General features: G+C 44.2%; 3 protein-coding genes across 3 annotated transcripts; 1 reads left to right on the plus strand and 2 right to left on the minus strand.

Annotated features, from left to right (window-relative positions):
• The first annotated feature begins 10,405 nt into the window (after positions 1 to 10,405).
• Positions 10,406 to 12,566, plus strand: LOC134081999 (uncharacterized). The gene is made up of 2 exons (XM_062537629.1): positions 10,406 to 10,823; positions 11,711 to 12,566. Exons 1-2 carry the CDS (start codon positions 10,621 to 10,623, stop codon positions 12,564 to 12,566), a joined length of 1,059 nt encoding a protein of 352 aa, XP_062393613.1. The 5' UTR covers positions 10,406 to 10,620.
• A 249-nt stretch (positions 12,567 to 12,815) lies between these two features.
• Positions 12,816 to 15,049, minus strand: LOC134082000 (uncharacterized). The gene is made up of 4 exons (XM_062537630.1): positions 14,887 to 15,049; positions 14,146 to 14,340; positions 13,991 to 14,053; positions 12,816 to 13,889 (listed from the first exon to the last, which is right to left on the minus strand). The coding sequence occupies exons 3-4, from the start codon at positions 14,032 to 14,034 to the stop codon at positions 12,920 to 12,922; spliced, it is 1,014 nt and encodes a 337-aa protein (XP_062393614.1). The 5' UTR covers positions 14,035 to 14,053; positions 14,146 to 14,340; positions 14,887 to 15,049; the 3' UTR covers positions 12,816 to 12,919.
• A 2,226-nt stretch (positions 15,050 to 17,275) lies between these two features.
• On the minus strand, positions 17,276 to 19,638 carry LOC134082455 (C-C chemokine receptor type 5-like). The gene is made up of 2 exons (XM_062538187.1): positions 19,450 to 19,638; positions 17,276 to 18,480 (listed from the first exon to the last, which is right to left on the minus strand). Exons 1-2 carry the CDS (start codon positions 19,455 to 19,457, stop codon positions 17,391 to 17,393), a joined length of 1,098 nt encoding a protein of 365 aa, XP_062394171.1. The 5' UTR covers positions 19,458 to 19,638; the 3' UTR covers positions 17,276 to 17,390.
• Positions 19,639 to 21,701: the final 2,063 nt, after the last annotated feature.

Consider the following 21,701-nt stretch of genomic DNA (forward strand, 5'->3'; position numbering starts at 1 on the left):
GTTTAATTAAAAGATCTAATGCAATGAACTGTAAAGCATTGTGATTAGCATATTAGATTTGATGAAATTGATCACATCTAATAAGTGGTTTAGACTTTATCATTGAATCACATAAGTCCCATCCCACCAGATGTGATACTGGCATAAGCGTATCATAGCAAAGCCAGCAAGCAACTTGACGTCAACACGGCCGCAATGAAGTTTTTTATTTCTGGAAGTCGCCTCTTTCCTGTTAGTTTAACAAGAAAAATCATGGAGCTTATCATCGACCAAAATCATCACACTTCAACCAAGCTACAAAACGTACAAAATATGGATCTCATGATCTTAACTTCGATGGTCCATGGTTTTCACATGGCTGTATTATTTTTTAAAAAACTATGATAGTTCAGTATGCCAAGTAATGGTTAATGAAGTAAATTCATCATACATCAAACCCGCCCTGGAAACGCATTTGCTATCTTCTGTAAGAGGGCATAAATTGATCATAACAAAATGTACAGACCGGAAAGTTAGCTCTGCCACAAAACGTGCCACACAAGGATGGCAGGACATGCACCAGGGCACTAGATATGCAAAGCATATAGTGGTAGAATTGTGTCCCAATGGGGCAATTTTTGTTTCAGCAATAACACATACACACACACACACACACACACAATCCTGTTATGTACAATAAATATACTGTATAAAGAGATTAAAATACAAATACAGAAGAGTGTTTATATCTGTTAGTTCCCGATAGAGGGTATTTGAGGCGGTAGCCAGAGGGCAGAAACTGGAATCCAGACTGCAGGGGATGAGTACTGTCAATACTATATAGAGGATGAGTAGGCTACTGTCAGTACTATATAGATGATGAGTACCATCAGTACTATATAGATGAGTACTATAGAGGATGAGTACTGTAGAGGATGAGCACTATAGAGGATGAGTACTATAGAGGATGAGTGCTATAGAGGATGAGTACCATCAGTACTATAGAGGATGAGTACTATAGAGGATGAGTACTGTCTGTCAGTACTATAGAGGATGAGTACTATAGAGGATGAGTACTGTCAGTACTATAGAGGATGAGTACTATAGAGGATGAGTACTGTCAGTACTATAGAGGATGAGTACTGTCTGTACTATAGAGGATGAGTACTGTCTGTCAGTACTCTATAGAGGATGAGTACTGTCTGTCAGTACTATATAGAGGATGAGTACTGTCAGTACTATATACTGAGGAGGATGAGTACTGTCAGTACTATAGAGGATGAGTAACTGTCTGTCAGTACTATATAGAGGATGAGTACTGTCTGTCAGTACTCTATAGAGGATGAGTACTGTCAGTACTATATAGAGGATGAGTACTGTCTGTCAGTACTATATAGAGGATGAGTACTGTCTGTCAGTACTCTATAGAGGATGAGTACTGTCAGTACTATATAGAGGATGAGTACTGTCTGTCAGTACTATATAGAGGATGAGTACTGTCTGTCAGTACTCTATAGAGGATGAGTACTGTCAGTACTATATAGAGGATGAGTACTGTCTGTCAGTACTATATAGAGGATGAGTACCGTCAGTACTATATACTATAGAGGATGAGTACTGTCAGACAGCACCGTTAAACTTAGACACTGTTGACCTCTCTTATATTAGGCCTAGTGTTCCCATCAAAGCTAAGCTTGCTGTCAATCATAGTGCTCTGATACTAACTACTCAACCATTTCCTATGTCCTGCCCATTTCTATTTGTTTTGACAGGGTGTAGCATACACTTCACTCCCCCCTCCCTTCTGTGAGGAAGATACTGTACCGCATGAACATGCGTGGCTGCACTGGATTAGTTCTGCATTTTGTTTTAGTTCTCGACCTCGTCTCAGGTGAAGATCGTTTCATCATGATATAATAACCAACCCCCATGACAGTTTCTTTGATTTATTCTATTAATATACTGTATAACAAAATGTCAATCAGTGAACAGGAACATCAAAGGAACGTAGGCTGCAAACGATGCAATCTCAGTCTCAGACTAGTTTTAGCTGTAGTTCCCTAAAGCTGTAATTAGCAACCAAATGCAATCAGCACTTAGGACCAGGGCACCCCTCTCTTGGACAACTTCATCTGTTTCATTGGATTTTCTGAAGCCTGTTTTAAAATTTGTCTTGATTCTGATAGCTGTGTGAAAGTAATGTCTGTGTCCGTATTCACGTGCAGGCCTACTGCGCATTTATTGGGCCACCCTCTGGACTTCCGCCTTTTCCTTTAACGCCACTTACCTCCTGCTGGACTTATAGCATAGGTGTGGACATAGGGGCTAATGTGACCACGATATCAAAGTTAACACCAGTAACCTATCCTTGTGTGTGTATGTTGCCCATATGATTGATGCGATGCCTGTAGAATTGCTGTTACGTTCTTATGCTAACATTTCAACAACGACATTTTTTGGCTTGTTCAGTCACTGCTATAGAAAAAGTAATGGCATGTAAAACCAAACCCAAAGAGAGGAATTCACAGCAAAGATTCCATTCAGATAAATGCATGTATTGCTTGCATCACATTTGTCTTTTTAAATGTTTCTGTAAAGTGCAGTCATTCCATTTCATTTTGCATTTTGCAGGCTTGCTGCAGATATGGCAGAGGAAAAAAAAAAAAGAAACAACAACAAAGAAACAACAGGAAACAGTGCAGAGCTCACAGCTAATGGCGCACTTCACCACACTGGTGACGGTACTGGATGGCTGTGGTGAGTGCAAAGGTGGTAGTTCAGGTGGCTGCTCTGACTCTGCTGTGAGAGGTACAGTAGTGGGGCCATGAGAACAAGCTAAACGAGGCTGACTCCTCCTGCTGCTTAGCCCAAGCGTCGCTGGTATTGGAGAATAACACAGCCAATTAGTTTGATTGATGATTAATGACCAATTTTGGAGCATTGTGTTGATTGGCTGACAACGTTTCAACGTGTCCGACTCCGAAGCATCTGTTTCCCATTCACAGAGGTAGGGCTGACCAGGGATAAATGCCTTGATAAAAGCACTCAGACTGCTTAACCCCCCCCCCCCCCCCCCATTTCAAAACATAAATTATTATCCTACAGCTGTATAACTCACTGTTGTGCAAATCATCACTTGTTACAAACGGTATGCTAAATGTTTAAATGTCTGTGAAGAAAGTTGAATGCAGAGAACTGCCAGGAAACCGCTGACTTGACATGCACAATAATCCTGCCTTGAGTCATCACCTAGGTTACTATTTGCAAAAGTGGTAGAATACCAGGTGCACAAGTGGAGCTCATGCAGATGTTGCTCAACCAATTTTTTTTTAAATATTTCCTACTTTGATCACAATAGCTGGACTTATTTTCTACATCAATGCACATATCTATATTAAATGATTATAGTTGGTTTTATTAGGTAAGGTAAGGTAAGGTAATGTTTATTTATATACTGTGGCGCATTTCACGTGCACTGAGTGCAACCCAAAGCGCTTTACACACAACACTGATGAGACATTGTTGTTTGAAAGGAAAAATATAAACGTATCACTCCATGTGTCTGTGCATTTGTGCAATAAAATGACAGGAACTGATTTACCCCGTCATGCACATTAAGTCCCCTAATGTTGACTTGACGGCTACAGCCTTGTTTCTTCACATGCTGTATCTATTTCCAGGGCATGTCTGAGCATTGCATACTGTAGGTGCTATGTGGAGGTTTTTCAGTTTAAAAAGTCAGACGTTTAGTCAGCATTTGACCACTGTTACACAAATCTTTACACCTACAATTTTAGATAATAAGTTGAGGGTCTTCTTCCTCTTTTCTAGTGCTTTGTGCCAGATGAGGCTCTATTTCAAATCTCCGTGTCCATAACTTGCATTAAATATAGGCTTGTGTTGTAGCACCTTAACCACATCCCACCACAGACCCACAGATAGGTTTGATCATACCACCAGTATAAAGGAAACAGCCTAGAGAAGTGGCCTAGTTGTGGGATTCACACAACGTACTGTACAGATCAGTCAACAACATTCACACACTCTTCTCAGCCACTCCAGCAGTGCTATTATATACATGTAAAGCAGGTTTCTAGGCCGAGTATACTTCCGTATTCAAGGAATTTGGTCTCTGCATTTATCCCTTCTGTGAATTAGTGAAGGTGAAGCACACACTAACCCAGAGCAGTGAGCTGCCTTGCTACAGCGGCGCTCAGGGAGCAGTGAGGGGTTGGGTGTCTTGCTCAAGTGTGTGTGTGTGTGTGTGTGTGTGTGTGTGTGTGTGTGTGTGTGTATGTGTGAGGTGTTAGGTGCCTTGCTCAAGGGCGCTTCAGGTGTAGATGTGGGCATGGGAGAGCAGTGCTCAACCACTTACCCCAACCACATTTTTCTACTGGTCGGAGATCAAACCGGCAACCCTTCAGTTACAAGCCCGAAACCCAAACCAGTAGGGCATAACTGCCCCCTCCCATTATCCCCACATCATTTTTACCAGACTTCTGATCTGATGTTTGGCACTGGAGAGTAACAGTCAATTAAACTGATACATGAAGCCCCCCCCCCTTCCATTTCAAGACATGGATCTGGTTTCTTCCTATATGTATCTCCAATTCTAGGGACTTTTTCCTTGCCCCTGTTACTCATGGGTTCTCTCTGAATGTTAAACACTCCATAAAGCGCCATGAGACATTTTAGCATTAAATTAAATTGAAATTGAAAATTGACATAAATTGTTAGGCTACACTCACTGCTGAACAAATCACTTGTTACAGTGCATGAAAATACACCTCAATCGACAGTGTCTACCATGCACTGGGCCACTCTGACCACGCCACATATTGACCTGCTTCTCATACATACTGTACCCGCAGGCAGAAACTAAATCTCTCTAAACCTGGTGTGAGGACATCTAAGATGTGGACCAGTGAAGCTATGGATGAGCTTCACACCTACTTTGACTGTACAGGTTGGAATATTTTCTGGCCTGCTAATAACAGTCTGGATGAGTACACACACAGAGGCTGTGACTTCATACAGCAGCTTCTGTGAGGACCTCTGTGCACCAACATGCCCCAGGGTGAGCTACAGTACAACAGGGACAAACCCTGCTTCACTACTAAACTCAGACAGCTACGACTGGCCAATTAGGAGAGAGAGCGTTTAGGGGCGGGGACAAGGTGGCCAAGGAGAGAGCGTTTAGGGGCGGGGACAAGGACCGGCTATATGACTGGCCAAGGAGAGAGTGTTTAGGGGTGGGGACAAGGACCGGCTATATGACTGGCCAAGGAGAGAGTGTTTAGGGGTGGGGACAAGGACCGGCTATATGACTGGCCAAGGAGAGAGAGCGTTTAGGGGGGGGACAAGGACCGGCTATATGACTGGCCAAGGAGAGAGAGCGTTTAGGGGCGGGGACAAGGACCGGCTATATGACTGGCCAATTAGGAGAGAGAGCGTTTAGCGGTGGGGACAAGGGCCGGCTACGACTGGCCAATTAGGAGAGAGAGCGTTTAGGGGCGGGGACAAGGACCGGCTACGACTGGCCAACGAGAGAGCGTTTAGGGGCGGGGCCAAGGTGGCCAAGGAGAGAGCGTTTAGGGGCGGGGCCAAGGTGGCCAAGGAGAGAGCGTTTAGGGGCGGGGACAAGGACCGGCTATATGACTGGCCAAGGAGAGAGCGTTTAGGGGCGGGGCCAAGGTGGCCAAGGAGAGAGCGTTTAGGGGCGGGGACATGGACCGGTCTAAAGAGGCCAGTGATGGGTCTCTTCTACACCTCCATCGTTGAGTCCATCCTCACCTCCTCACCTCCTCAATCAGCATCTGGTACGCTGTGGCCTCTTCTACACCTCCATCGTTGAGTCCATCCTCACCTCCTCACCTCCTCACCTCCTCAATCAGCATCCGGTACGCTGCGGCCTCTGCCTACTGTAGGTCAAGTGCAGACGGCAGTGTATCATTGGCTCTGCTGAGAGGGCGATTGGCTGCTGTCTGCCATCCGTCCGTGACCTGCACGCCTTTAGGGCCCTGGGGTGGGCCGATAGGATTGGATCTGACCCCTCCCACCTATGTGAGACAGTATGGGTGGCTCTCAAACTCTCTCCTCCATCCTCCAGGCTCGCTCCCACTGATCTATAACTAACGCTGGATAGACTATCCCATTGCTGCCGCCCCATCATTCTTTATCTAGATCAGTGAGGACGAGGACTGAGGAAGGAAGGAAGGATGTATAAAAGACCAAATGAGAGGCACCCTGTGTGATTACATATCTCTTCCATGTTGTTGTCACGTATGGTTGTCTGTCTATGGTTGTCTGTGTTGAATTCTTGAATTCATCTTGAATTTCCCCTTGGGGATCAGTAAAGTATCTATCTATCTACCTATCTATCTATCTATCTATCTATCTATCTATCTATCTGTTGTCTATTTATTGTGTTGTTGTATTTGATGTATTTTAATTGTTGTATGTCATGTACCTTAAGACCAAAGCAAATTCCTTGTACTGAAAACATATTTGGCAATAAACCAATAATCTCAATTTCTTGCGAAAGGCGACAATCTCACACTCTCTCATGTAAGTGACACTTGCGTAAGGAGCGCAGCAGCATCATCAAATACCTTTCCCACCCCAACCACACTAACCACACTGCCCTCTGGAAGACGTTACTCGCGAATCAGCAGCTTCAGAGGAAGCTTCTCTCCTGCGGCTGTCATCCTACCAGCAACCAACCAACTGTAGGCCCCCTAACCCCATTTCAATGGTACTGCTACTGCAGTGCACATACTGTATCTGTACATGCTGTTCATACATTGTGTTACATAGCCATATGTATTGTGCTCGTATAAGGTAACTGCTAATACACTGCACATATTTATATTTAATTTATATTACTCTAAACCACCTTCTGTGACACAACTGTACACTACTGTCTAGACTGCATGACAGTTCTTGTCCTGTCCTATGCACCACCTGTACTTGTATATCACATTGCGCTTGGTTGCACTTAGTTAGACGTAAACTGCATTTCTTGTCTTTGTACTTGTACTGTAATGAAGTTGAATCTAAATCTAAAGTCTCAATGAAGAGAAGAAACGTGAACAGAGAGAATCCCACCTCAGGTTGTGTCAAGGTCCCTGGCAGGCCGGCTGCTGAGGGGCTGGTGAATGTCAGTAGTTAGTAGAATAGTAGTGGTGGAGTAGTAGAATGTGTACTTCTAGTGGAACTGCCCCTCAGCAGCAACAACGGCAGCTCTCCTGGATGCTCCGTCTCTCACACTAGCCTGCATGTCTCCTCTTCACGCAGTGCTGTGTTGAGGGGTCTGGTCTCCTGTTCCCTATTCTCCTGGATTTGGGGTTTGGCTTTGTTTCAGTAAGTGAAAAATACAGAAAGTGGAAGTGAATAATACAGTATTTTAAGCTGTAGGACTGTGTGTTATGCACCAACCACACCTATGTATCAACTGCAGTGTCCAGCAGCCCGAAGAATCTGAATCAGAACACCGTTTGATCGTACAGAAGAATGAATGCATCTCCATGTATATATCCATAAAGTTGGCAAAATCAATGTATAAGCCTGCGTAATAGTGTGGAAATGACACTAGTTAAGTGTGAAGTTATATTTGGAGCAAAAGTCGCAAGCACATTTAACAGCAGATTTCACATGCACACACTCTCATCTGGCGTAATAATCAAGGCAAGTTGCAACCGTACCATGGGCGCAGTGATATCACGCACTACTTCCTGCTTGTTGCCTATGGGGACTATTTTCAGAAATCACTGCGCCCATGGAACGTTTGCAACTTGCCTTGATCATTACGCCAGATGAGAGTGTAGTTCCGTGTCAAATCAGCCTAGAAAAACGGCAGGTTTCATTTACAGTTGGTCTTATTGCACTTTGTAACTTGAGAAGAGACACGTTTTAAATAGGAAAATTACCAGAAATCTTAGTCACTTGTAAGCATGATGCTTGCAGGCAAGAAGCTAACGGTCTAATCCGATTCAATGATCTATGTTAGGCTGAAGCTAAAAGTTGTATTGCCAGACTCACAGAATGGCTGGATGAACGGGGAAAAGGTAAATATCGATTGTTTTGCTCGAGGGGAGGTGGGAAATGAGCTTATTTCCAAAAATGGCGGAATATCCCTTTAATGCCCCCCTCCCATCTCCCCTTGAGTCAAGCTAGTGACGGACAGGTACAGTAGGCCTATACAGGTACAGTGACAGTGTTTCATAGGCAACATTAAGAAGATGAACATGAAACCCAATTACCATTGAGGGCATGAAAAACAGAATGAAGAATGAAAATGAAAGAATTTGATGAAAATGAGAGAATGAAAAGTGGGAACAGCAGTCGGGTAAACTTTGCGTAGGCCAACCAAACAGGGAAGTGAATCCCCTGATCTGTCTGCGGCTTGCTTGCCAGCCAGTAGGCTACTAGCCCTACCAGATTCTTACAAAAAATAACTGCATTACTTCAAGTGTCAAACTGCAGATTTTTAGAGTTTTGGAGGAAATATGTACAGTTCTTATGCAGGGTACTGTATTCAGTATCTTGGACACAAAAAAAACTGCATTGCATACTGTAGTACTGTACTTTACTACAGAAATGCAGTAATTTGGACATGAAAATACTATATACTATTATACTGCACTGTAGCCTACTACTATAACAGAACTGTAAAAAAAAACTTTTTGTAAGGAGATATGTGCAAGCATCAAAAGCAAACAGCCCAGACCCTAAAACTGGCCATTTAAAGCTGTGGAGGTCCTTCAGACATTCCGTAGACATCCAAAATGGGGTGGGATGGTTGTATTGGGAGCACTCAAGTGTCTGATAATTTATTTTTACATGTAAAAAATGGTTCCATTTTGACCCTTAGAGTTCAGGTAGGCGAGCCCCATAGCAGTAGCCTGGCACGCCCTCCCAGTGACGTAACGCCTTCAGGCTTTTGCTGTCGCTGGTCTGGTCAACTGCTAATCGGGAAGGATTTCTGAGTTCCCGAAATCTGCGGAACTGCCCCCTTTGGTCGAGAACCAATCAATTTTGAGCAGCTCCAACGGCTCTGGGTAGAGGCGTGTTCAAGGCAGAGGAAAGAGTGTTGTTATTGGTTTAAACTCGGCAAACCGCTTTCTGACATCGACCAGTAGCAAATCGAGGCATTTAAAGGAGGCGGGTCAACCAGCGCTTGGAGAAACCGTGTTAGCACAGGCTGTTGGTCAGACTAAAGTCTCGCAGAGCCTTTGAAAGTCGATGGTAATCAGGCTACCATAGCAGGATTTTGCCTATAGGGCCCCACTGAGGTCTGGCCCGGCACTGACCTGGTCTAATGGTCAGAATGAGCGCACACAAATATGGACTGATGTGTCCCCTAGGTGTTACACGTCATACATTTCAACTGGCTTAAATCATTTCACAGTTGCCAAAGGCCAAAAACGTACTTACAAGAGAGAATATTTTGCCTTGTGTGTATCAAAGCTTATACTATGCCATGGGCATCACCCAGAGGGATGTGTGTTAACCACTTGAATGATTAGATGAGGAGTATATTAAAGCTCTACTGTACTATGCAGTTTTTTTTAATCACAGTATGTGCATATTGAGCAGTTTTTTATGAGTTAAACTGTTCCTGGTAGTCATCCATTACATAGGCCTGCATCAGTACAATGCATGCGATCACAGAAACATAGTCAGAGTGGTAAAGAAACCTTAGAGTGAATAGCCTCCATGCAGCGAGAATTGTGACGTATTTCCTACTGTATTTCCTACTACGCCCCCATCTTCCGGTTAATTTCCTTATTTACATACCGCTGCCCTCATCAGCCGAGCGATGTCTAGCTCTTCCACCAGCACGGTCTGGCCAATCCAAACTTTTCTCACCTGTCATCCTTCGTTGGTGAACACACTACCTGTTCCGATTAGAGTTGGGACATCCCTCGCCATCTTAAATAACTGTCTGAAAACACAGCTGTTCAGAGAACATCCCCTATAGCACTAGGCTAGGCTACTACAGACACTCGTTGATGCACTCATTGTGATTTTTTATTATATATATTTTTTTAAAAATTATTGTTAAAATTGGCCTTACAATCTTTAAATGTTTTAATCATGTTTGCATGTCACTTTGATTAAAAAGCGTCAGCCAAATGTAATGTAATGTACATCTGACGCTAACCCACGCGATAATAATATGAGTAGCCTACGGCGCCAAACAGCGACAAACATTTCTGGTTCTTTACAAGGCTAGTGTTTCTAGTTTTTGCCAGCTTAAGAATGGAAAAGGTTTTCCGGTATCAAAAGTTAATGCGACCCAGTTCACAACATTGCTGTGTGCCGTTGTGTGTTGTGTCGGCAAGGTACAACTCGGCTGTAAGCTTTCATTCATTTCCAGTGGAAGAAGGTCTTAGGAAAAAGTGGATCGTTCAGATCAGAAGGGATGACTTCCAAGTAACAAAAAACACAAAAGTGTGTAGCGTTCATTTCAGAGCGGATGACTTTATTGAAGGGACTCGTCTGAGATGTCTCAGAAAAGGTGTTTTCCCTACTCTGTTTGAGTGGAACCACTTCCAGGAGCAGCCGCCGAGGCTGAGTGTTTGGGAACGTCGAGAGAGACCGCTGACCCCTGATCCTGACTCGGACGTAGACGAAGTTATGGACTTTGATGTGGAGAGGACTGGGCATGATTACTGTTCGGTACCCGAAGCTGCAGCTGTGGACATGGTGCTACATGAAAACTCGGAGTTAAAGAGTCAGGTTGAAGACCTACGGAAGCAATTGGCGCAGTCAAAGATCATACACCGCTTTGGTCTTCAGCGATTTGCTGGGTCCGATGACGACATACGCTTTTATACAAGGTAAGATAATGTGGTAAGCATTTGTTATAGTGTTGCATTGTCCTACTGCAAAGCTATGTGTAAGTCTTTTATGCCATGTAAGAAACCAGTGCATGTTTCTGTAACAGCTAGGGTTTCAGGCACTTTGAGGCAGTCAGCTTGAGATTTTTAAGTTTTTTATCTAACTAAAAGCATCTATGCAAAAAGTGGCACATATGGCTATATTCTAGAGGTCCTCCACAATACTTATGTGAGAGTAAAGTGGATGTAATGAAATTACTTTTTATTATAATTCTGTATAAACACAACTATTTAAAAACATATTTTCAAAGGTCAGAGGTCAAAGGTAAAAAACACACTATAATAAATATATTGAGCAAAGATTTTTGAAGTTTGAACCTGGAAAACAATGGTGTTGGCTCCATAAGTAACAAGAACATTCAGAGGTGTTAAGTAGTTTTACAACAAATTGGGAAAAAGTCAGACTAAATGGGTCATTTAGTGAGTGGCTCTTTCAAATGCAAATTCAGGTGAATGGGCCTTTTGAATGGGCCTGCTGCAGGTGAGAGAACTGAAATCCTAGGAATTTATTTTATTGTTTTTACAAAGTGCCATTGATACATTCTCTTCTAAAACATATATATTTGGAAACTAGTTGATTAAAGGTTTCTAATGGTGTCACTTATATGTTTCTAAGACAAACATAGGCAGAGATTGAGATGTGTGTTTGGAACAGTTTTTCAAATCCCCAGGGGGGGATTTAGACTACAGAGGGTTAATACAGGCCTACTGAATTGTGAAAAGTATTTGGTTATAAGTTATTCTTGTTAATTTAGTAAGGACCCCTTTTTCAGGTCTGTCTTAGCCTACCATAGTAACTGAAGGGTGCTACATTTCTTTCTTGACAGATTTGCAACATATAACCACCTGATGGCCTTCTGGAAGCTGATTGAGCCGGCAACTCACAGGATGATTCGGTCAAATTCCAAAGTTTTCAAGGAGCCTGGAAACACTCGGGCACTTCCTGCAGTCGATGAGCTCTTCATGTTCTTGGTATATCTCTCCTTAGGCCTCAAGCAAAAGGACCTTGGTCATCGTTTTCAAGTACATCAGACCACCGTAAGCCGCATCATAACAACTTGGGTCAACTTCCTGTACTTTGTCCTAGGGTCAGTGTGCATTTGGATGCCGAAAGAGCAAGTACGAGCCCATCTGCCAGAAGAATTTCATAAATTTCGAGACACACAAGTTATTCTAGACTGTACAGAGATCCGCTGCCAAACACCTTCCTCTTTGCTACTGCAAAGTGAGGTCTTTTCAAATTATAAGTCGCACTGCACCTTCAAAGCTTTAATCGGAATGGCACCTCATGGTGCAATAACATTTGTGAGTGCACTTTATGCAGGGTCTATTAGTGACCGGGAGCTGTTCAAACAGTCAGGGATCATTGACCTTCTTACCCCCGACATGGCCATCATGGTGGATAAGGGCTTCTTAATTGATAGACTAGTGCCATGCAAAATCCACCGACCTGTTTTCTTGACTAAGGGGAAACAAATGTCAGTTGATGAAGTGACACACACTCAGTCTGTGGCTAGGCTCAGGGTACATGTTGAGCGTCTTATCCGTCGAGTTAAGGAGCACAAGTTGTTTGACACAGTCATCCCCATGTCCATTTCTGGTAGCATAAACCAACTGTTCACAGTGGCATGTTTGCTTGTGAACTACCAATGTGGACCACTTGTTAAGGCATGGAGCCACTGAGTACACACTCTGTTCTGTGTTCATACCTCTAATCAACAGAAAGACAGTGATTCCTTACACACATTTTATTATAATTTCACACGATACACAACACAAAAAACTATAAGAATCTAAATATATGTATATACATGTGTTGTAATATAATGTAAATAATTCTGAATATTTCAATAATGCTGTATAAAGATATATATATATAGCCTATGTGTATTGTAATATATATATAGTACTATTATAGGGATAGATGGGTATATTGTATATGAATGTATGTGTGTACACACACAAGTGTATATGTTCATATTGTTTACAAGAATGATACAATAAATGTAATTAAATGAAGCAACATCTGAAATGACTTATACATTCAAACACTTCTGTAGGTAGTGGTAAAAAAAAAACAGATCTCCTTGGTCCCTAATGGTGCTCATTACATCTAGATTTTTGTGTATGCGCTCAACAAGCATGTCCTCCTGCGCACATACCACAAAATCACACCACTCTAAACCTGTTAGGAGGATCTGACCTTGTACTTGCCAATAGTACTTGTGCTGCCTCCTAAGCTGCAAAGAACCTTCCGACATCTTCAGGTACGGACAGTCAACGTAACTCTTGATGTTTGGGCATTTAATTTCCAGCAAACCGAATGGTGGGATTTCAGAAGGATCGAACACAACTCCATCAGGGGAGCATCCCAGCCATGGAGCATCAGGGTGTATAATGAACCCGCAGGGTGAATAGTTGACATTTTTTAAACTGCAGTACTCTTTCACAGCAACTGGCTCCATGTCAATTCCTCTCCTCATGTCCTTAGTCAAGACGGTCCCCCTCAAAATTCTGTGTGCCAGATTTTCAGCTGATGTATGACAGCGAACATGGCATGCCTCGTGAAAGCGTGTAGATGTAACTCGCATCTTTCTCAGTCGATGCCATTCCTGGCATGAGCTCTGCTCCCGTGTTGCAGCTTCAATCCTGTGGGCCATGTGGAATGACACTTGTAGCGATTTCATATGTACATGTTCCTCCTCTGACAACACATAGGCGCATGTGGTTGGCTCAAGCCTATAGCCTTGGATGGGAAGGGAAGGTTGGGCAGAGGAGTCTGGGATGTTGATGATTTCCCGCATTTCTGGTGGTTTTTGCTGAAATGCCAGCACACTCCCTGCCTGGACAGCCCCAAAAGCTGACTGAACTAATGGGACTTCCGCTGATATGCCCATGGTGGTCACCAGAGGTGCAAGCAAATGGGGGAAGTCTTTATATGCTTCTGCCACTCTCAATGTGGCAAGATCTGGCATTTCCCCGTCAAGTGCTTTGTAGAGAGAACTTCTGAAAATGTTAAAGAGAAAAAATGAAAAAAAAAAAAACTGCAGCATGTACATATTAACCACATCAACACATAGCTTAAACTAAAGGTAATATAATCTCACCTCACACATACAGCCGTAGAATTTTGAGGTTTGCGGACCTCCATGTCTCCCACAGGACCTGGCCTAACACCATGACAGCAATGACATATTTTGACATGGCATCACAATAGCTACACGTGCATAGGTACAATTCACATGACCAACAGATGACTTACCATGGTCCTTGGCTTATGCCAGCTCTGCTCAGTTTCTGTGCAACTGTGCACTGGGGGTACAGCAGGGATGCCTAGTTGTGATAGGTGTGCTGTTTGATACAGTAGTGCAACCAAATGGTTGCATAAGGCACACCCCGCCACACATGAGCAGTGGGTGCTCACCAAAATGACAGGCTTTGAGTCTTTTAACACCATCTAGGAAGAAATTGAAGCTTAGATGAGAAACACCTCAACAAGAGATACATATATAAGCATTGTTTTGTAGATGAGAGCCACATAGGCCTACCCATTCATATCCACAAACAGTAGACTGTATCATATACATTTAGATAATGTTACTTATCAGCTGGGCAACTTATCAGCAGGCCTAACCATTACTGTACCCTAACATTGACCCTAGTCACCCTACTCTCAATTCGTGTGGCTTTTCATTTTTCCTCATCGATCTATGACAGACTGCCCTCACGCTGACCTCTCCTGTCAACTTGTTTTTCATCGACACTGTTAGGGAAAAAGATGAACATGCATTTTGAAACTGGGTTACACTCGTTCTTACACTGTGCTAGTTTGTCTGTTTTTGTTAATAGCAGTTTTCAGACAGATTTCAGACAGGAAATACACGTATGTCTAAAACGAAAACGGCTAAACAGTATCTTTAAACAAAATAGCGGACGTTAACAAGATTAGCTGCTAGTCACGTCAGTTTGTGTTTACATCAGCATGATAACGTTAGGTACTTACCCTCATAGTTGTCGATGTAACTGCTTATGTACATCTTAAATCCTTTTTCTCTCTTGCTGTTGGGAGCGGCACATGATTTGCTTATGAGTCGGTGTATGTCGTTTACTGTTATACGGGGTAAATCCTGAAGACAACGAGTGTAAAAAAGCGCCATGGCTGTCAGTGTCAGTCTCACTCGTCAGTGTCTCTCGGAGGCGGGCCGCGGGAGTCACGTCAGTGAAGCTAACAGGAAGTTGCTAGCATAGTAGTCTCGAACCCGGAATTGTGACGTGCATGGAGGCTATACAGCAGGAGTTGAATGTGTTCCGCCTCACCACTGCTGTGCAAATTAACCCATCTTCATGAAGCTCATTATTGCCATACGCTTATGCTCTCTGACATGTAGCAGATTTGGGTGTTTGCAAAGCTAGCTTCCTGTGAGATTAAAGAGGAAAGAGGAAGCTCACACAGGTTGTGGTGATGAGGTATAGTGAAGAGATGGGTGGGGGTGGGGGTGGGGGTGGACTCCATCTTTGTCAATAGGATGTGAAGCTTTCTGGAGATGAAATGTGCCGTACTCATTTTTCTGATGTGAAACGACGGTATTTTTTTAATATAATTTTGTAGCCTTTGTGAAAGTTTCCAGCACACACCACTCTCAAAAATGACATGTTTGTCATCTTTCATGTCTGTAGCCTGCTAGGTGGATTGGGTGGGTCTGTTTTGCATATGATCTATTCTCCAAAGAAGCCCAACACAAAAGTAGATCTAGGCTTTCACATGGCGTGGGGACACCCCCTATGCCCTGTCTTTGTAGATGTCAACATTTTCCTTTTGAGTCTCTACTCATTCCTGAGAATGAACACAACTGTTACAGTCCCTTCATAACGACTAACAACACGTGGGTACTGCTGGCTGCAGCAACCAGCTTGGTGGATAGGGTGGATCTGTTTTGCATGAATGTAGATTAATCTGTTTCCCAACAAAGCCCAATGAAAAAGCTAATGTTGACATTTGGACGTTCATGTAGCGTTCATGCCTCTGCTCACTCTTCAAAGCGAAGAAGCTCTCAAGGGCCTATACATAACTGCTGACAGCTTCTAAAAATGTGGTTACAACCAAACAGCACTCTGGTTACATGTGTCACTACTTCCTCCGACCTCTGAACAAAAAAAAAACACACATGCATACACACACACACACACACCCACATACACACACAATGGATAGGAAACCATTACCATAACGAGTTGACTTACACAGTACAGCAACAGTATAGCAGTAACAGTAGTCGCAACAAGCAACAAGCAACGAAACCGTAATATAGCTGTTTTGATTAAATATCTTCACATAGTTGACTTTCTATGGTGTGGCTTAATTGTTGTAGCCTCGTTTTAGGTAATTCAGAAATGTACCATGTTGTCAGATGCAATACCACATTTTCCTTTGAAACTGTTTCCTTTGCCAATGCACCAAAACACAGTGAATCATTCCCAGAATGTACTGAAATTCAACTAAATAATATCTTTCCATCACTCTGCCAGAATGAGATCACTGTAGTTGGTTTAGGCCTCAGGGCTTTCAAGAATGAATAACCAAATTTTCCTCTTCCTGTACCTCATGTACAGCATCTCTGTCTTTCCTCTTCCTGTTCTGCATGTGTGTCTCTCCTCTTGTGTACGTGACGCTTACAGCCTTGCATGTCGATGCACAGCATCGCTGCTGCACTTCTTAATGCGTTCTCCATAACAATCTTGCATGGAGGCTTCGAGTAACTAGGTCAGGTTTTTCATCGGGTGGACCACGGCCCACTAGTGGTCTATGAAGGCATTGCTGTTAGTTCTTGACCATGAGTATAATGTAGTCTCCCTGTAACATTTAGTCAGCAGTGGTCCTCATGTTCCTTCTATTGTCCAGATGGTGGTCACTGGATCATATTCAGCTAAAACCCCTATAGATTTTAAATTGCTTTAGATTAACGAGTGTGGCAAATGCACAAAGGGCAATTGCAATAATCATGTCAGGCTAATGTCGGGCTGATACGACTTACAGTATGGGGGCAATGATAGGGCAGTGGTTAAGGAGCTGGGCTAGCGTACAGTAGCCTGAAAGTTGTCAGTTCAATACCCAGCTTCCACCATTATGCCCTTGAGCATGGCACTTAACCCCAAGTTGCTCCAGGGACAATGCAATGACAATGTAATCCCTTGTACTGTAGTTAACATATGTACTGTAAGTCCCTTTGGATGAAAAAGTGTCTGCTAAATGTAATGCAATGTAATGTAATGTAATCCAACGAGAAGATGCATATTTGGAACAGATTATGGAACAGATTATGTCACAGGTCAACACAGCATCCTTCTTAGAGAGCTGAAACAAAAAGCAGTTAACCCAGTATATTATATTCTGATTTATTATATACATTTATTATATACATCTGAATAAACATTCTTATACATATACACACTCACTCACTTACAGTATATACAGTATGTTTGTTAATCAAACAGAGTCCTTTTCTAAGTTTAATCCAAGCGTGCTGAAGACACCCCTGTGTTGGAGGTGTCGTTGTCTGAAGGTTTGGAGTAAGTGTGTGTGACCGAGTAAGCCTGAGGACACAGCTTCGCACAGAGAGGGCGCCTGGCCCACGCCTGGGCCAAGCCCTTCTTGAACTTCTCGCCCACGAAGGCGTAGATGACGGGGTTGACGCAGCAGTGCGTGAGCGTGACGGTCTCCGTCACCTCCAGCGCCAGCGCCAGGTGCTGGGACATCTGGCACCAGCTCCACAGCCCCAGGTCTCGGTGCAGCGTCTGCAGCAGCACCACCGCGTAGTAGGGCACCCAGAAGACGGAGAAGACCGCCACGATGGCGAAGATGAGCCGCACGGCGCGGCTCCTCCGGGAGCTCCGCTGCTGCCGCACCACCACCAGGATGCGCACGTAGCAGAAGGTGAGCACGGGCAGGCACACGCCCAGGCACACGCCCACCTCCGCCAGGTTGTGCGCCAGCCGGCGCGCGGGCGTGGGGTAGCGCACCAGGCACTTGCCCTCCTCGCTGACGGTGAAGAGGGCCTTGACCGCGGCCAGCGCGACGGCCGCCGCCCACGCCGCGCCGCTGACCAGCACGCTGTAGCGCAGCTTGCGCACGGCCGAGGACGCCACGGCGTGCACGATGGCCAGGTAGCGGTCCAGGCTCATCAGCGTCACGAAGAGCAGCCCGCTGGTGAAGCCCAGCTGGTACATGCCCGCCGTGAACTTGCAGAAGGCGGCGTTCGCCACCTCCGTGCCCGCGCCCGTGCTCTCGTCCGTGCCCACGCTCGTGCTCTCGTCCGTGCCCGCGCCCGTGCGGGTCCAGAGGGGCAGCAGCAGGGCGAGCAGGAGGTCGGCCAGCGCCAGGTTGAGCAGGCACACGTCGGCCATGGTGCGAACGCGGTGGCGCGCCAGCACCCACAGCACCAGGCCGTTGCCCAGCACGCCCACCACGCACACGGCCCACAGCAGCGCCGGGCGGAAGGACACCCCCAGCGTCTCCGCTGGGTCCAGGCTGCAGGGCGTGATGGAGGAGTCCGTGGAGTAGTCGTAGTCATACTCTGTGGTGTTTGGGAACATCGTGGTGCTGCAACAGCAAGGTACAAAGACATACAGTACTGTAGGTGCAATGCTTACTGTAGGCAGGAGATGCAACACCCTGAATGTCTCAAAAGCTGCCATTTTTATCTGGTAAGCATTGTTATTTCTCATAGTGTAGGTATTTCTCATAGAGTTTTGTAGACTCATAGTAAAACAAACAAACAAACAAAACCATACAAAACATATAATTCCGCTTTGACAAAGAAACACTCATACGCCCATCCGGTCATGAAGCTTAGGTGTGAGGTGAACTAAAGTTAATTTCTAAGATGACTTAGGCGGTAGTCAGACCTCACAACAATTCATGCATTTCTCCACACTTAAGTCACTCTCTACTGCTGTACAACATCATGTATTGCTCGCTGTAGCACTATGATAAAAGAAAGAAATGTCTCTGCAGAAAAGAGAGAAATATCCTCCTCTTCCAGGGGAGAGTGGGGTGTTTGGAGATACTTTAACAGGCGACGGTGCTTTACAACAATAAAAATATAACACAGCCAAGTCCCTGGTCAAGTTCCTTGACTTGTCGCCTCCAATCATTTGAATCTATTAAATTCTGTATCTGTGTTACTACATACTGTTTACATATTTTTTTATGTGACGTCAGAATTAAGATTTCTCTAGTCAACCACATCCCACCACAGACCCTCAAGGACTCTCAGCTGCCACATGTCTACACCCCTCAGCTGAGCACACTGCCTCTCTCACATCCTTCAGCACACCGAATGACTGTGGTTTGGAGACCACTGCGGCTGAGGAAACCGGCCAGACACAGTGCACATGGATGGAGACTCTTTCAGAGTAGTTGTGGGAGGCGCACATCTTAGCTTACTGATCAGTCAGACAGTTCAAACACTACTGTGCCATTCCATCTCTGTTCATGACTTTGTGTATTTAACATCACCCGACATTATTCCAAACATTTGATCTTATCTGACGTTTTAAAAGGACTCACCTTTCCATGTTGTCTCGGGGTAGCTGGCAGCTCTGAGGAGTGCCTACTGATGAAGAGCCAGTGACAATGAGTGCTGCGTTTTGCCTGCAACAAAGCCATGCACATTTCCTGTAAGAAGTCCATTCTTTCAGTCGTGTTCTCTCACCTATCGCACATCAGAAGGTTGGGGTTTTCCTGTGCTCAAGCTCACTCGTTATGAGGCACACTGGTGTCTTGTCCTATCTCTCATTCAGGCATCTGAGTCACACACACACACACACACACACACACACACACACACACACACACATTCTTGCTCATTCTTGCTCATTCTTGGCTGTGTTCAGACTTGTACCCCCACACAGATACTATCCAGTAAGCACCCACAGTGGCTAACGGCTAGAACTGGCTGAGGGGATTTCACCACATAAAGTGCAATTGTTGCTGACCAAAAAACATCACCGTTCCAATTTTAGCTCTTCAGAAGCTGCAGTGGTCTGGCCAGAAACCCCAAATATCAGTGTAGATTTCAGAGAAGATAGAATGTGTGAACGTGCACACACACAGCAAATCTGCCTCACGATCAGAGTCGAAACCACTCCACAGTCATCTGATATCTTGATTCCTGTCGTGATATAACTTGATAAACAGCAGAGGTTTGAGGTTTAAAGAGAAATTTAAGACAATCATTTTTTCATCAAATGTTAAATTCATTCTGCGTTGCTTTTGTGAGCACTACTTACTACTTAAACACAGCGGCATGCTTAGACCAGGGTCTTCCACTATTGCCACAACCACACAGACATGAGTGATCAGTGGTTAACACATATGAGAGATGAGAAGCTAGAGTAAAATGTGGCTTAAGATGGCAGGTTTTGATGTCACTGACTGTGGTATTTAAATTCCAAAAACATTATAGTTTCTCAACTTTATCGCATGCTTCTCTCTGAAGGAATGGTATTTTCCCATGGCAGTTTTTCTGACAGCAAACATGATCTTAGTGGTGTGCAACAGGGGAGTTGTGTCCTTTAATGTTTTCAAATGTCATAAATCATTTACCATCTGTTGTCAAGAATGCCAATCTATTGGTGTACGCAGATGGCTTGGTTCACTGCCTCACTGACTTCAATAGAGCTGAGAGATCATCCAAAATTTAGGATGCAGATTTAAAAATGGGAGACAAGAAATGATGTGGTGCTAAAAATGGCTAAAATTAGATACAGTGTGGCACAACTGGCTGGGGCACCTGCATCTTATGCCGGCAACCCGGGTTCAATTCCTGCCCCGTGGTCCTTTCCAGATCCCACCCCTCTCTCTCCCATTCGCTCCCTGTCACTCTCCACAGTCCTATCAGTAAAGATATAAAAAGTCAAAAATTAAATAAAATAAATAACGCCCTAGGTGCAAACTGGACCCCAACCCATAGCCTTGCTTCTCAGCCACTGCCAGAAACGGCCTCTTTCTGCCTGTTCTGCCAGCTCTTTCAAGGCTTTCCGGTGCCGTACTCCTGTTGCGCCCATGTTGTGGAGCAGATGAGAGGTTGAGAGGAATATTGGACAAAATGCAGAACATTAAACCACATATCGAAATCTCGGACATAATGCTCTATTCCACTTTCTCTCAGGTCTGATGCGATTGGTCACATTGTGTCAAAGATGGGAAAAGGGACTCCAGTCCCAGTGAATTATTCTGTTACACTATGACTGAAGTATTAAAGGTCACTTGTGTTGCCACACTTGCAGTAACTGTCCAGTTGTTTGGTCAAATGTTGCAGGGAAACACCTTAACAAATAATTCCCCTATGAATCAGCTGTGGTTAGATATTCTACCATAATTGCTCATGATGAATGAATCAAAATGATCTGAGGGTCTGATAAATTTGTTACTCAGTTGCACATTCTGAAGCTGTGGCGCTTACTGTGGCTTGAGTTTGTTTCCGGTAAGTTCTGTCTGATTCAAATGTTATGATAATCTGATCAGAACTATATTACAGGGCACAATGTGGCTGACTTTCTCCCTCACACTTCTCTGAAACAATGTGAATCATCTGTGATGATGTGCAAGAGAATTCTTTGCTGTGAACAAACAACACAGATACTGTACGGTGTTATTTTGTAGACTTGAATAATACAATAAAGCCTATATACTGTACCAAGCTCACCATATCTCAGTCCTCAGAAAAGATCATCTGGACCAAGATCCTGAATGTGGAATGTGGCTTCACATTCTTAAAGCAACAATAAAGCAGAACTTTTCCTCTGTCACATGCACAC

This window comes from Sardina pilchardus, chromosome 6 (assembly GCF_963854185.1).
Source record: "Sardina pilchardus chromosome 6, fSarPil1.1, whole genome shotgun sequence".
Classification (NCBI taxonomy): domain Eukaryota; kingdom Metazoa; phylum Chordata; class Actinopteri; order Clupeiformes; family Clupeidae; genus Sardina; species Sardina pilchardus.

What these genes read in the sequence shown, in the direction of transcription:
- LOC134081999 (XM_062537629.1), top strand. Translation starts at nt 10,621, where the DNA reads ATGGACTTTGATGTGGAGAGGACTGGGCATGATTACTGTTCGGTACCC. An exon ending in GACATACGCTTTTATACAAG is followed by an intron (nt 10,824 to 11,710) that starts GTAAGATAATGT and finishes CTTTCTTGACAG; the next exon opens with ATTTGCAACATATAACCACC.
- LOC134082000 (XM_062537630.1), bottom strand. Translation starts at nt 14,034, where the DNA reads ATGGAGGTCCGCAAACCTCAAAATTCTACGGCTGTATGTGTGAG. An exon ending in TCTACGGCTGTATGTGTGAG is followed by an intron (nt 13,890 to 13,990) that starts GTGAGATTATAT and finishes TAACATTTTCAG; the next exon opens with AAGTTCTCTCTACAAAGCAC.